The sequence below is a fragment of the Fringilla coelebs genome (genome assembly GCF_963513975.1).
Source record: "Fringilla coelebs genome assembly, chromosome: 14".
NCBI lineage: Eukaryota > Metazoa > Chordata > Aves > Passeriformes > Fringillidae > Fringilla > Fringilla coelebs.
In genome coordinates, this window is record NC_140040.1 from 330,567 (window position 1) to 344,330 (window position 13,764).

The following is a 13,764-nucleotide window of genomic DNA, read 5'->3' on the forward strand; positions in this document are numbered from 1 at the left end:
CCCAAAGCTGCAGTACGGACAGCGTTGCTTGGCTCATTACTTCCACTGGCAGGGAAACTTGCAGCACCAGCCCAGGCACTGTGGCCCTGGCGGGAGGGACAGGGCGTGCACGAGGACACGTGTGCGGGCACGGGCTCTGCGGCAGTGCCCACCTGCGACGGGTGTGCCCTGCGGAGCCATGCCACGTGGCACACACCCACCCAACACGGACCCAGCACCGCACACGCGGGACATTGACACTAGAGCTTTTGCTCATTTTTTTTTAATGTATCACAATGAGCAGGAAACATACGTGATGAAATAGTTCCAAAGGAGTATATTCAATTACCATCTACAGTCAACTCAACTATGACAACAAAGTCTTTTGTGACAAGTTTTTTAAAGTTTTGAAAGTTCCATGTGGTTTGTTTCTGTCAGTCTCATGTATTTTGGTACAGTTCGAGATCAGCATTGTTACAGTAACAAAAAAGCTAACAAGACTACAGTATAGAAAAACACCAAGAACATCATTTTTGGTTTCACTTGCTCTAGTTTTTGTACATTGCAAAGGCTGTTCATAACCCTCTTCACCTCATTTATGCTTTCTGTTCTACCGAAACTCGCCCCCCCCCAAATAAAAACAAAAAAATAGTCGAAGTTTTGTTTCACAGTGGGCAGTATCAGCGCCAACCAACCGACCAACAATCAAGCGACCGACCGACTGACCAACCAACCGACCAACCAACCGACCAACCAACCCAACTTCTGCTTCTATTTAAAAGCTTTTATTTTTTTTTTTAAAGCAAAATATATTTTGGTGAGCGTGCTGGCTGTATCCACCCCCTTTGTCCCCCACCAGCCCCAGGCGGCCCCGCACACCCCTGATGCTTCTCTTTATTCTCAATTGTATGAAACTTTGGCCATCTTCACCACTTAAAAAAGCTTTTTATTAAAAATAAAACAGAAACCCGCTTAATGCTAAGTTTGAAGTGTTTTCCTCGTGCCCAGCCTGGCCCTGCTCTGCCGCTTGCTGGAAAGGCCACGTGTGGGCTGGGGGCGGCACGAGGCTGGCGTGGGGTCCCCCCGCCAGCCCCGCGCAGCCAGGCTGCAGGAGGAGGAGGAGGAGGCAACCTCGCACGGAAAGAGTCTCTAGAAACATTTAGAAAAAATACAAGGAAATTAATTTATAAAACTTTTAGTGGGTGGGAAGGAGGAGGGGGAAGGAGGAGAGAGAAATTGCACTATGACCAAAACAAAACAAAACAAGATATAAGAAAAGGATTTCCAAAAGAGACCTTGCAGAATTGGACAGACAAAGCTTGTGTTAAACTGGGAACTGGCATCACAGAGAGAATCCAAAACAAAACAAAACAAAAATATTTCTATATGATACAGACAGAGTAACATACAACAGTTAAATGGCAAAAAATATATATATATATATTTCATAGAATTACAAACAAGATAAAATAATGGAAAAAAAACTGTACAACTTTAGAATTTAAAAAATGTTCATCTCAAACACAGGGAGAAATACAAGAACTTCTGTTAAAGAAAACAGTTTGTTAAAACAGCAAACGCTCCATGGGTACGTGGTTCTGTTTTTGACACCTTATGCTACAGCTGGGTCCCGGGAGGAACATCCGGTGGTTCGCGCTTTAGTATCAACTACTTAAAAAACAATTAAAAAAGGAATTTGCACTGTGCATTAGCCTAGTCAGAAATATGTACAACAGTTCAGGATCTAGTCTTTCGTCAAACTAAAACCAAAACTCCATAAAAATATAAGTGTCCCGCTAGAAACCGAACCCGCGCTCAGACGCTCCAGTCTCTCACGGAGGTGGCGAGCGGCTTCGGCCCGGCGAGGAGCAGCCGAGGCGGCGGGAGGAACCTGCGCTCACAGTCTTCCAAGTTCCCTTTTGAAGCAGGAGGAGGATGATGATGGTGGGCAGAAGGCTCTCGTGCTTTCGGGCAGAGGAAACATGGCGGAAAGAGGTTGTTTCTGTTGACATTTGGTTATGGAAGGGAACAGCAAAGTATCTACGTCTCCAAAAATCTACATTTTAGCAGCATAAAGTTTTCCTTTCAAAGTCTGGGCCACTTGAGGTGCGTGTGGGCTGGGGGGGCTGGGGGCTCCGGGCCTCCCTGAGCCTGGCACCCGGTGCTGCCACTGAGAGATCTTGGAAAGAGAAACCTGCCTGGGGTGCACTGGGTGCTCACTAAGAGTTGTCTCTCTGCTTGCAGAAGAAGCACAGATAACAACCTCGGTACGTTTTTTTATTCTTTATTTAAACTTAGACTTGTTTGTTTAAATCAGAAACAAATTCTCAAGTAAAAAGAATCCTTTTTGCTCATTCTGCACCAGTGGTGAAGGGTATGTCTTTGGATTTTATTTAAAGCATGAATTTTCTTTAGAGAAAAAAAATGTAACAAAACCTTTTTTTTTTTTTTCAAAAGAAGGAACAGAGTGCAGCCTAATTACACAAACAGAACTGATGCTCAGAGGTCAGGAACAGAGTCTTTGAAGCATTTACAAAATGAGTAAAGGAATAGGGGAAGAAAAAAGAGAAGAAAAAAAGAGAAATGGAAAATAAGAATAAAATAAGTGCACAAGGGTAACAGACATAGGTAAATCGCATGTATATGCCTTAAAAAGTTTCAAACCCCCAACAAAAAATATTCTGCAAGGGATCCTACTGACCCCCAAAACCCTTTGAACTTCTTTCTTTAGTTTTTATAAAATAATTATGCAACCACCCTCTAAGAAATGAAGGTAGCGACCATAAGTGGAAGATTACAGGATGGGGACGGGGATAAAGGTACAAAGGGGAGAAAAGCTCAGGCGAGTCGATGGATCGCAATCTATCTGTCTAGGAATGAACAAGACAACATCAAATGAGAAGCCGTCAGCTGGACCATACAAAAGCTAAATGTACACAAAAGGGTTTTTTCTTTTAAATCTACCATACTGCTTCAGTTCATTTCCAATGCAACAATCTACTCAACACCAAAAATGGTCATATCTATCATAAATACAGAAAGTCAGTTGTTTTAAAACTTATTTTTTTAAGCTCCAAGTCCTCAACACTCTTTGTGTGTTTTTTTTTTTCTGAAAAGTGGGAGTGCTTAACTTTTCCCCTTGGAATTGGCTTCAGCAGAAAAAGCTACCCTTAAAATCCCCGAAAAGCTAAAGCAGTTCACATTGTTTTTCTCTTGAATACTTTCTGCCCATTTTAAATTAACAAACTTCCCCGCCCCCCCACCCCCCCCGCCCCAAACCAAAAAACAACAACAAAAAAAAATCCTTTTCTGGAACAAAACCAAACCAAACCAAAACCCCCAAAACAAACGAAAGAAATTATATATATATGTATATATATATATATATATATATATAAAACAATGATTCTGAAAACAGAACAAAGTGTGAGCGATTGACCTGAGAATAAAAAGACATTACATTTCTTTTTTCTTTTAGCAAGCCATTGGTATCTGAATGCTAAGATAGCAAGAAATTTAAAACTGTCTCCAGGTGGGCTGCTTTCCCATACAGCGCTGCCGGGCTCTGCTGTGCTATCAACGGGGGATCGGACGGGGCAATGTACAGGGGTGCGAGCTCCGCAGGCGCCAGGAGGCAGCACGGCCTTCGTCTCCCAGACCAACAGTACCTTCCAGAGGACACATGTAACAGATTTTTTTTTCTTTTTTTAAGTTTTATTTTATTAAAAGGAAAGGAAAAAAGAAATGTAAAACCCACCGGCATCGTTATATGGGAAAACAACCCACGCTTTTTCTTTTTTTCTTTTTTCTTTTTTTTTTTTTTTGGTTAGAAGCTTTGGAATTGCAGTTAGTCTATTTTTGAAATTGGTTTGTTATTAACTTTTTTTATTTAAATTCATTTTCATTGTTCATCTTCAAAGCTTACAATCTGAAGGTGTCCATTCCTATGCTAGCTAGACCACTGTCCTTAGGGCAGCCGGGGTCCTGGGGCCCCTCCGCCGGGCTCGCCGGTCCATCTGACTTTTGGCTAAGATCCGTGTCAGACTCCTCCGAATAGTCGTCTGTTGGCATCGAGGGCTGAACCCCTGAGGTGCTGCATGAACTTGAGGTAACCGTTGAAGATGAGGAGAGAGGAGGGAAGGGCGGCGTTGGCGGCTGCCCTGGCGGGGCGCGCGGGGCTGCCGGGGGCCAGGGCTTTCTGGAGGCGTGGGGGGAAGCCGGGGGGGGCCGGGGGGGCGGGGGGCTGTCGTTTGAGTGAGCGGCCGACTGCGAGGTAGATGCGGTGCTGGGGTCGGGGGGGCAGGCAGAGTGAGGTAATAGACTGGGGTGCTCTTTGGCGTTTCTTGCTGCTCTTGTGATTGTTCGATGTTTGTGCGGGGCTGACTCGAGATGCTGACTGAGGGCTTCGTCCCCACACACCGTGCTCTCGCACGCCACGCACTGGTACGAGCCGCTGCCCTGGCCGCTGCCCGTGGGCACGTGAAGCACCATCTCATGCAGGTTCGCCACAGACTGGCCGAAGAAGCAGAGGGACTTCAGGTGGTCGCTGGCCGCCTCCTGGTCACCGAAGCACGCCTGGCACTTGCGGCAGACCAGCTTGTACTGCACCTTTGGGACAATGAAAGGGTCGCAGAGAGAGTCCGCGCCCTTGCCTTCCGCTTCAGGCTCTTCTTGGGGTTTGGGCAGGAGGGGGGACACCTCGCGGGGTGCGTTCTTCTGCTCTTCTTGCTTGGGGGGTTCTTTGGCAGGGTCTTTGTCCGGGGTGGCAGCCCCCGTGGGGACGGGGGTTTGGCTTCCTTTGGGCTGCTGCGGTTTCTGCTGCTGCTGTTGCTGCTGCTGCTGTCGCTGCTGCTGCTGCAATGCCTCCTGCAGACTCTGCTGGTATTGCTGGTACTGCTGCAGCAGTGAGCCAGGAGACAGCCCCAGCAGTGCCTGTGACAGTGCAGGGCTGTAGGGGAACAGCCCCTCCATCCCATACATGGGCTGCAGGTACCCGCTCTGCAGGGCGCCAGGGATCTGTGGGGCGTAGTAGGGGGAAAAGCCGGGGACGAAGTAAGGAAGGAACTGGCTGGTCAGCAAGGTGGTGGGGTCTGAATTCAGGGCGGCCTGCAGCGCCTGGAGCTGGGCGGGCTCCACCGCGTACTCCATGGTGGGCAGCGGGGCCGCCAGGGTGCCTGCCGGTGCCTCCCCCTTCTCCTTCTTGGGCCCTGGCAGGGTGTCCCCCTTCCCCTTGGGTGCCTTCTCCTTCTCTTTTGCCTTCTCGCTCTCCTTCTCCTTGCGCTGTGCGGGGGGTGGCTGCTGCTGCTGCGGCTGCGGGGCCGTGGCTGGCGGCTGCTGCGGGGCCACGGCTGCCGTGGCTTGTGCTGGGGTGGGCGAGCTCAGCGCGGCCGGGGGCTGCTTATTTGGTAATCCAGAGGTGGGGAGGCCGGGTGAAGGGACGCTTGTGCTGGGCAGGCCCATCAGGTTGGGTTTGGGAGAAGTTAAAGCTGCAAGAGGAAGAGAGAGAGGGGTGAAAAGTCACTTTGTGCTGGGCAGGCAAAAAGCATGAGGAGGGTGACCCCAATCCACCCCACAGCCTGGAGCCTCTGTCTTCTATGTTTGAGGGCAGCCACCAGCCTGAGCTGATGCATTGCTGCAGTCACTCTGCTGCCATCTGTGCTGCCACTCCCTCTGGAAAACGGCTCCTGTCCCACCCCACAGGCCCACATGGAGGGGACATGCCCCCTCAGCCCTCACTGCCTTGGCCGCACTGCCCAGTGGCACTGACTGTGTGACGGGGACACCCACCAGCACGCGGGGTGCCCAGCACAGCTGTTTTCCTGACTTCTCCGAAATTCCCAAATGATTAACACTCATGTCAGCATCTGCTCTAACGGGTCCTTGGGCCAAAGGACTCCAGCAGCAGGATGGTGCTACACCAAAGGGTGAGAACACTCAACACTGCTCATCTTGTAGAAATCTTTACAGATTGGGAAGCCCCAGTCATGACAACTGGAGACTGAACAGGCTAAACCTAACTTATTTTGTCCTTACTAAGCTGATGTTCATGAATCCACAAACCTTTAAAGCAACTCCTTCCTTCCCTTCCTCCCTTCTCTTCCTTCCTCCCTTCCCTCTAATGCCAGGGGCCTTGGATGCTCAGCTTCTGAGCAATTCCAGAGTTTATGTGGTGTTCAGACATCCACCCTGGGCATAAGCATCGTGTTTTGGGTGGAAACCAAAAAGAGTAGTGATGCTTCCCCATCATTAGGAGCTAGATTAATGGTGGAATGTGAAGCTTGTCCTTCTTCCCGACAGGAGGAATAGCCTCTAACAACACTTTCCCTGGTGCCAATTTCTGCTCTTACAGTGGCTGGGAGTGAGAGGACTGGAGAGGCTCCTGGAGTCACCTCCATTAGTCATGGCTGCTGCAGCTGGCAAAGAAGCTCCTGAAGAGGAACATTTTGCTTGGCAACTCCCATGATGCCATGTGGGGAAAAAACCTCCCAAAATAAAGCTCCAATATCCTGCTGGCACAGCCCTGTACATTCCCCAGCTCCTGAGCAGGAACCTGCTGTAAAACCGACGGGCAAAACCCGACCAGTCTGTAACAAACCCGAGTCCCAGCACTGCAGCAGGGGCTGCTCAGAGAGAGACCAGCCTGGGCAGGAGCAGCCGCGGTGCCTGGGACCAGCCAGGGAGGCATGGTGATTTTTATTTTAGGTTGTACTGCCAAGGAGCAGCAGGAGGGCTGCAAGGAGGGTGGCTGCAGCTGGGAGGGTTCAGCCATGGCTGACCCAAATCCTTCTGAAACCTGTGTCTGCTCCTGATGGGTGCTGGGACAAGAATGATTTGTGAAAACAGGACAGGTATGGAACGAGGCTCCACGCAGTGGCCCTGGAGATCTCAGATAAGGGCATGCTATACGTGGACACCACTGAAATGGATGTTTCCCAACTGAACATCCCTGAGAGGTTCAAGTGAAGGAGCAGGAGGTAATTCACAATGTTCCTGGATGCATGGCCTTATCTGCTCTGACAGGCCCGGAGCTGCCGTGGCCTGACCTTTGGAGCTTTATCTAAAGGCCACAAACAGACTGTTTGACTTTCTAAACAGTTCGGTCCTGTCTAGGCAGTCACTGACAGCATTTAAGATTCATCAGATGCAGTCCTGTCTCTCCAGGACACATCCTAGGCTTTGGAGAAAAATAAAAGCAACAATATGGACTGAAGTGCAAAAAAGTAATTTTAGTTTTTGTTATAAACTTGGGGCACTAAGCAAACAGTGCAGCAGAGCAACCTGCAACAGGGTGATGATATGATTTGCCAAAGAGATGCTACTGGCCAAGTGCTCTGAAACAAGATCTGTGGTGAGAAGGGTGACACGGACAACCCCTCGCATGTGCAGAAGCCCTTCAGACACATAATGAAACAAGGCCTTTGGATCACATTTTTTAGGTCGCTGCTGGTCATTGAGCTGCACTTTCCACTGCCAGTGTTTGCTACATGACTTAGACTTTCCACCTATCCACGAGGTACAAAGGAAAGGGGCATTCTCAAAAGATGAAGTCCAGTATCTGAGATTAGGCCACCCAAAGAATTATGACAAATTTCATTTTTATGTAGCATTATTAAGAAAAATCTTATTAATATACAAACTGGATTTGTCCCACAACTACACCATCTTTTGTTGAGGACATGCTTTCAGGTCATACCCAGCCATTACTCAAAACTGATTGCATTGTGAAAGCTGCATTGGAATTTATCCCAGAGTTCACCTCAGGGACACATAAAGATGCTCAAGGCATCTGTCACCAGTGCTGCCACACACACCACACGTTTCCCTAAAAACAGTTTGGATTTTTGAATGCTTGGGATGGCACCACATAAACTGAATGTCAAAAGGAGTAATGAACAGCACATCAGTCCTTCTGTTACACTGGATAAATCTTCTATATTCCACTTCCTTGAAGGAACTTCGGGATTTCTACACAGGGATATGCAGCATGTCTAGATGTTGTTCTAGTTCAGACTTTGCTACAAAACTTCCTTGAGTTCAGGAATTAGATAAAATACCTACTTGCTTTTTTGCTGTGAAGTCAACGTGCTGAACTAGAAGGACAGGAATCCTGTTATCAGTCATTCTCTGAGGGAAAAACTCCTTGTGCTAGGTATGTGCCAAGTGAAGGTGTGCCTAAGCAGGGTAGCACCCGTACCCACCTGTGTTGGATGGAGTGAAGCCAGGTAAGGATGGGCTGTTGAGGCCTGGGAGCAGGACTGGAGGGATGCCCTGTAGCGCAGGGTACGCAGCAGGAAGGTTCAGAGCTTGCAGGGGCGTGTTGTCAAACATGCCTTGCTGTTGAGCTGCCAGACCAAGAACCTCGTTGGCTTTTTTGATTCGGTCCAGCTCCTGCTGAGCCATCAACTGACGTACAGTAGCTGGGTCAAAATACTCCTTTTCCTTATCCAACTGACTTCCAATGGTTTCTTTAACTTTGGAGATATGCTGTTGAGAGAAGATATGGTCACGTACAGACAGCCGAGCGCTGTACTTGATGCCACACAAAGTGCACTCTGTTTTGGGTCCCTCGTAACTTGTTTGGTTAATACCAAAATGCTTGGCCATGCTGAGTTTTGACTTCTTCTCTTTCGCCCTCGCATTCTGGAACCAGACCTGAACAACTCTCTTTGGCAGTCCAATGTCATTGCCCAGGACCTCACACTCCAGCATGGTCGGTGTCCTGTAGTCATTAAAGCATGACTTAAGAACCTTGAGCTGGAGATTAGTCATCTGAGTGCGAAAGCGTTTCTGCCCGGGCCGGTCCCCGCTTTCGCCAGACTTGCTGGCTGAACCACTTGCACCAGGGCTGGGTGAGCAGGGGTCTGCAAGGCTGGAGGTTTCACTGTAGTCCACGGTACCTTCATTGTCATACTCTTTGCTGTAGAAGCTGGGAGCTGGGCTGACCAGGCCAGAAGACAGACGATCTTCATATTCGGAAATTGCTATCATGGCTGCTTTAGTCAGACCTTCGCTGGGTCCTGATGTGGATTTGGTTTCGGTTGCAATCCCTGTTGCACTGTCGTTGTCTGCGTTCCCTTCGTCTCCTGTGGTAGTGTCTGTGATTGCAGTGTTGACAGAAGAGCAGTCATCGTTGTCCAGCTTTGTCTGGTCAAAGTTCAGATTGACTGAGGACATGGAGGGACTCTCAAAGTCTTCAACCCCTTCCACCTTGATGGAAGATGGACTCAGCAGGGTTCTAGGTGACAGTTCCATACTCTTGTTCACCGGGGAGAGGGGAACGCTCTGTCCGTCACTGCTGGCTGGTGGCATGTGGGAGAAGCTGGCTCCATCAAAGATGTCTCCTTTCATCTGGAGCCCCCCGTCGCAGTCTAGGAGCATAGCAGACAGCGTCAGGTTGTACCCAGCTCGTTTGGCCTCGTGCCAGTGACGGGAGCGGATGTGAGCTTCCAGAGCTGTCTTTGCCTTAAAGAGAGCTCGGCAGAAGGGACACCGTCTGTGGGCTTGGGCAGGCCCCACAGCTCTGAACTGCCCCTTCCTCTCTCGCGCACGGGTGTTCTGGAACCAAACCTGTACCACGCGCTTCTTCAAGCCCACTTCGTGTGCGATGTGATCCAGCATCTTCCGTGTGGGGTTGGAGTCGAGCAAGTACTTCTGGTACAGGATTTCCAGCTGCTCAGGGGTAATGGTTGTCCTTAGACGCTTATCCCTTTGGGGTTCTTCTCCCCCAGTCCCACTGTCATTCTCTCCAGGGCTTGCACTGGCCTTTTCCTCCAGCTTTCTCTTCAGAGTGTTCATGGTGGATGTTGGAGTCGATGGTGAGGTGGCTGAGCTTGCTGGAATCTGTGGTAACGTTCCAGACAGCAGCTGGCTTGCCAGTAGTGGATTACTGGGATCAAAAAGCATGAATGGCATATCCAGTGTTCTGTCCAGGAAAGGGGGGTGGATAAACTGGTTCTGTGCACTCAGGAAATGGAGCTGCTGATGCTCTTGCCAATGCTCAAAGGAAGGAAATGCCAGTTTACACTGGTCACACTGGTATGGGATTAGCTGAGGAGGTAGGTTTGCCAGCTGCTGAGGGGTGGATGTGTGAATGGGTTTGAGGGAGAGGTGTGAGAGCTGAGATGGACTTGGACTCGACTGTGACAAGGAGCACTGAGGGGGCTGAGGAGGAGGTGGCTGTTGCAGCGAAGAGGGGGAAGATAACTGTGAAATCTTTTGGTGTGCTGAACTTGTCTTTTGTTCTCCTTGGTCCTGTTGCTGCTGAGGCTCTTGCTTTGGTTGCACTTGCTTCTCTTGGGTTTGGTTTTGCTGTGTACTTGGAGGTTCAGACTGCTTTGGTTTCTCATCTGTAGCTTCTGCTTTAGAACTAAAGGTGGAGGAATCGTCTGCCTCTGCCGTGAGCTGCAGAAGAGCTGAGGAGGTCGCGTTGGCTGAAGATGTAGGTGTGCTGTAAGCTTGTGAGGGCATCGGGGTGCTGCAGGAGGAACTGGTTGGAGTCAAGAGCTCTATTGCATCCATAGAGTCTTCATTCTGGCTATCATCCTGTCCATCCTCATCCTCATCTTTGTAACAAAGCTTTTTCTGGTGTTTAATGAGATCAAAAATGCGCTGAAAGACCAGACTGCACTTTTTGCACTGGTAGTTCAAGTTGCTTGTTCTAATGTACCTGTCATTTGTGAGCTCCCGTCGTTCCCCATCTTTGCCTTCTCCCTGATTCTCATAGTTTTTCCTAGCTTTCTGACGGGCATTCTGAAACCACACCACTATAACACGTGTTGGGAGGTTCAGCAAGTTAGAAAGCTGCTCAAATTCATCATCCTTTGGATAAGCATTGGCATCAAAGAAGTCTTGCAGGACTCTGAGCTGGTAGTCAGTAAAACGTGTCCGAGAGGACCGCTTGCTTCCCCAGTACTCCTGCTTTTGGGGCTCTGGAGAAGGAGGCCGTGAGTCTATCTTCAGCTCTTCCAGACTGGTAATGGGAGGGTTGCTGAAGTTGTACGGGGAGTCCTTGTTGCGTTGGCGCTCCTTGAACAGGGTGTTTCTGAACCAGTGCTTGATCACTTTCTGGGGCAATCCAGATTTGTCTGCCATCTCTTTGATCTGTTCCTCACTTGGGGAATTGTTAATGTCAAAATACTGCCGGAGGACTCTGAGCTGGTCATCGGTGATCCGTGTGCGCGGCCTCTTGTTCTGCTGCTGCTGGAGAAGGCTGGGGTTGAGCTGATGCTGGTACAACTGGGCCAGGTCGGCGGGCAGGGGGTCTACGGGGCCCAGCTGAGGCGGCAGCTGTGCTGGCAGCGTCTGCAGGGGCATGGTTTGCATCATGAGTGGTGAGAAGATGGGGAGCTCCATAGGCATGGAGAGCTGGGTGAGCGGCACCGAGGGCTGGGCTGGAGCGATGGTGGGAGAGGTGATGGGTGGGGCTGACGTGGGGATGGCAGGAGCAGCAGCGGGCTGGGGAGGGGCGGGGGGCAGCGGAGGGGGCGGCGGCGGTGGCGGCGGCTCCGGGGTCTGCGGCCGCAGCGGGTACAGCTTGTCATAGTGTTCTCTGTATTGTTTGGCAAACCTCTCTAACTGCTTAAAGGGAAAGTAATGTTGGTGAACGTGCTCTTGGTGGCTCTTCAGGATGAGGATGTTTGAGAAGAACTTGCCGCATGTATCGCACTCCAGCTTTTCCAAGTTCTCACCTTGCTCTGTCTTCCCATTTTTCTTCTGCCCCTTTTGCTTGTTCTCGTTGTACTGAATGACGAGCTCAAAGCCAAAGTTTTCCAGCAAAGCTTTGGTGGCATTGCCCCTTGCGTCAGAAGCAATCCGTGGAGGCAGTATGGAGGGCTCTGAACTGCTGCCTGGCACAAAGTCCTTCTTCTCTTTGGCCTTTAAGTTATCAGGAAGAGACTCCTTCAGTGTAACATTATTGTCTCCCCTCTCTGTGCTTTCCCTTTCCCGTGGGGTTTCTTTATCTTTCTCCTTCACTATAGATTTATTCTTCTTCTCTGGGTGCTGGCTCTGCTGTAATAGGACGGAGTGGGGTTGTGACAAGGACAGCTGACCTTGCTGCTGCTGCAAGAGCTGTGGATGGCTCTGCTGAGGGAGCTGAACTTGTGCCTTCAGGTCCTCCAGCAAATTTGGACCCGTCCCAGTCAATGTCAGTGCACCACTGGTGACAGGCAAGTTGACTTCTGGATTGAGCTGGAACTCAGCACTGGGGATGTAGAATGGAAACAGAAGATGCTGCTGCTGCTGCAGCTGCAGAAGGGTCTCAGTGGTCATTGGAAAGTGCGGCAAAAGTGCTGGGTTGAAGAGCTGGGACTGCAGAAGAGCAGCTTGCTGCTGCAGCTCCTGCTGCAGGTGGGCCTGGACCTGTGCCTGTGCCAAGGTTTGAGCTTGTTGCTGCTGCTGCTGCTGCTGCTGCTGCTGCTGCTGCCTGGATGCAATCATGTCTGCCAGCTTCTTGCGGTTCACCTCTTTGGGCTCTGCAGGGGAGGAGATGTTAGTGCTTACAGTGTTACCCAAGGGAGGAATTCCCACACTGTCACTGGAGACCTGGTTGAGTAGGCTGGGAATGGGAGCGGTGCCTGAAGTGCTCGTGCTGGTGGTTGCAAAAGCATTGCTGTTGCTGGCACTCACAGGGCTCGGCGTGGACGAGCCCAGGGAGAGGCTGCTGCTGCTGCTGCTGTTGCCAGCTCCGTTGCTGCTGCCGCTGGCTGCCTCCAGCTTGGCCGCGCGAGCCTTGGTCTGGTGCAGGACAGACCTCATGTGGATCTCCAGAGTCGAGCTCTGGCTGTAGGCCACGTTGCAGGTGTTACACTTGAAAGGTTTGTTGTCTGGGCTGCTGGTAGGCTCAGGCTGCCCAGTAGCAGACTCTTGGAGGGCTCGTTTCAGTTTATGCAGATGAGAAACAGAATTGTAATGTACCAGGAGAATGTTCTTCTGTGTGAAGGACTCCTTGCAGACTGTGCACTTGTATGGGCGAGATGGATCTAGAAATTTCTCCATAGTGAAGTTAGGGCCCTTCCTGAAGGGTAAGGCCCTTTTTGGTTCTGAGCCAGAGTCCTCTTGCACCGACCCCGAATCGCTGCCTGTTGGGCTCTGCTTATCTTCCAGGTCGCTCTCTTCTTCCTTATCTTCCTCGACTATTATTGTGTGGTCCTCAGCAAGTGAGGGGTCACCCATAGCAAGGAGGTCCCCATTGACCAAGAGACCACCGTACAGCTGCTGAATGTCAGCCTCACTCAGCTCCAGGTGGCTAGTCTCCAGGTGCTTCTTCAGGGCCTGGAAGGTTCGGAAGCTGCGCTGGCAGAGGCAGCACATGGTGGCTGCCCGGATGACGTGGTACTGGGAGTGGAGCTGCAGCTTCTCAATGGTTTTGAAGGCCAGGCTGCACTGGTTGCAGCGGTACTTGTAGACGTGGCGGTCAGAGACCGGCAGCTGAGGCCGCTTGGCGTGGACATCGTTGAAGTGTGTCTGCAGGGCTGCTGAGCTCTTGAACACCTGGCTGCAGCCCTTCTTCCAGCACAGGAAGCCAGAGTCCTCCCGGGCAGCGCTCGGATCCGCTGGAGTGGGCTTGGGGTCTCCACTGTGCTCTGCACTGTCCGATGACAAAAGGGTCTTCCCCACATCCTCAGAGATCTCTGTGAAAACAGAATTAGAGCAAACCCAAAAATTACACCAGCACACCATGGTAGATCAACACCCCTTTTCAGTCTTGAACACTCTGTGATCTCCAACACGACAACTATTTCTAACATTTCTCCTCTATCTTCATTCATTTGTTTCAATACCAGC

The 13,764-nt window shown here is 50.5% G+C and overlaps 1 protein-coding gene across 2 annotated transcripts in view; it reads right to left on the minus strand.

The window, feature by feature from the left end:
* Positions 1-903: 903 nt before the first annotated feature.
* Positions 904-13,764, minus strand: part of ZFHX3 (zinc finger homeobox 3) — a 125,330-nt gene continuing 112,469 nt past the window's right edge. For both annotated transcript variants that reach the window (XM_084215096.1, XM_084215097.1), the window contains exons 9-10: positions 8,178-13,610; positions 904-5,465 (exon numbers count right to left, since the gene is read on the minus strand). In XM_084215096.1, the coding sequence (XP_084071222.1) occupies positions 3,901-5,465; positions 8,178-13,610 (6,998 nt within the window). In that variant the 3' untranslated portion in view covers positions 904-3,900. The remainder of the gene's footprint in view (positions 5,466-8,177; positions 13,611-13,764) is intronic.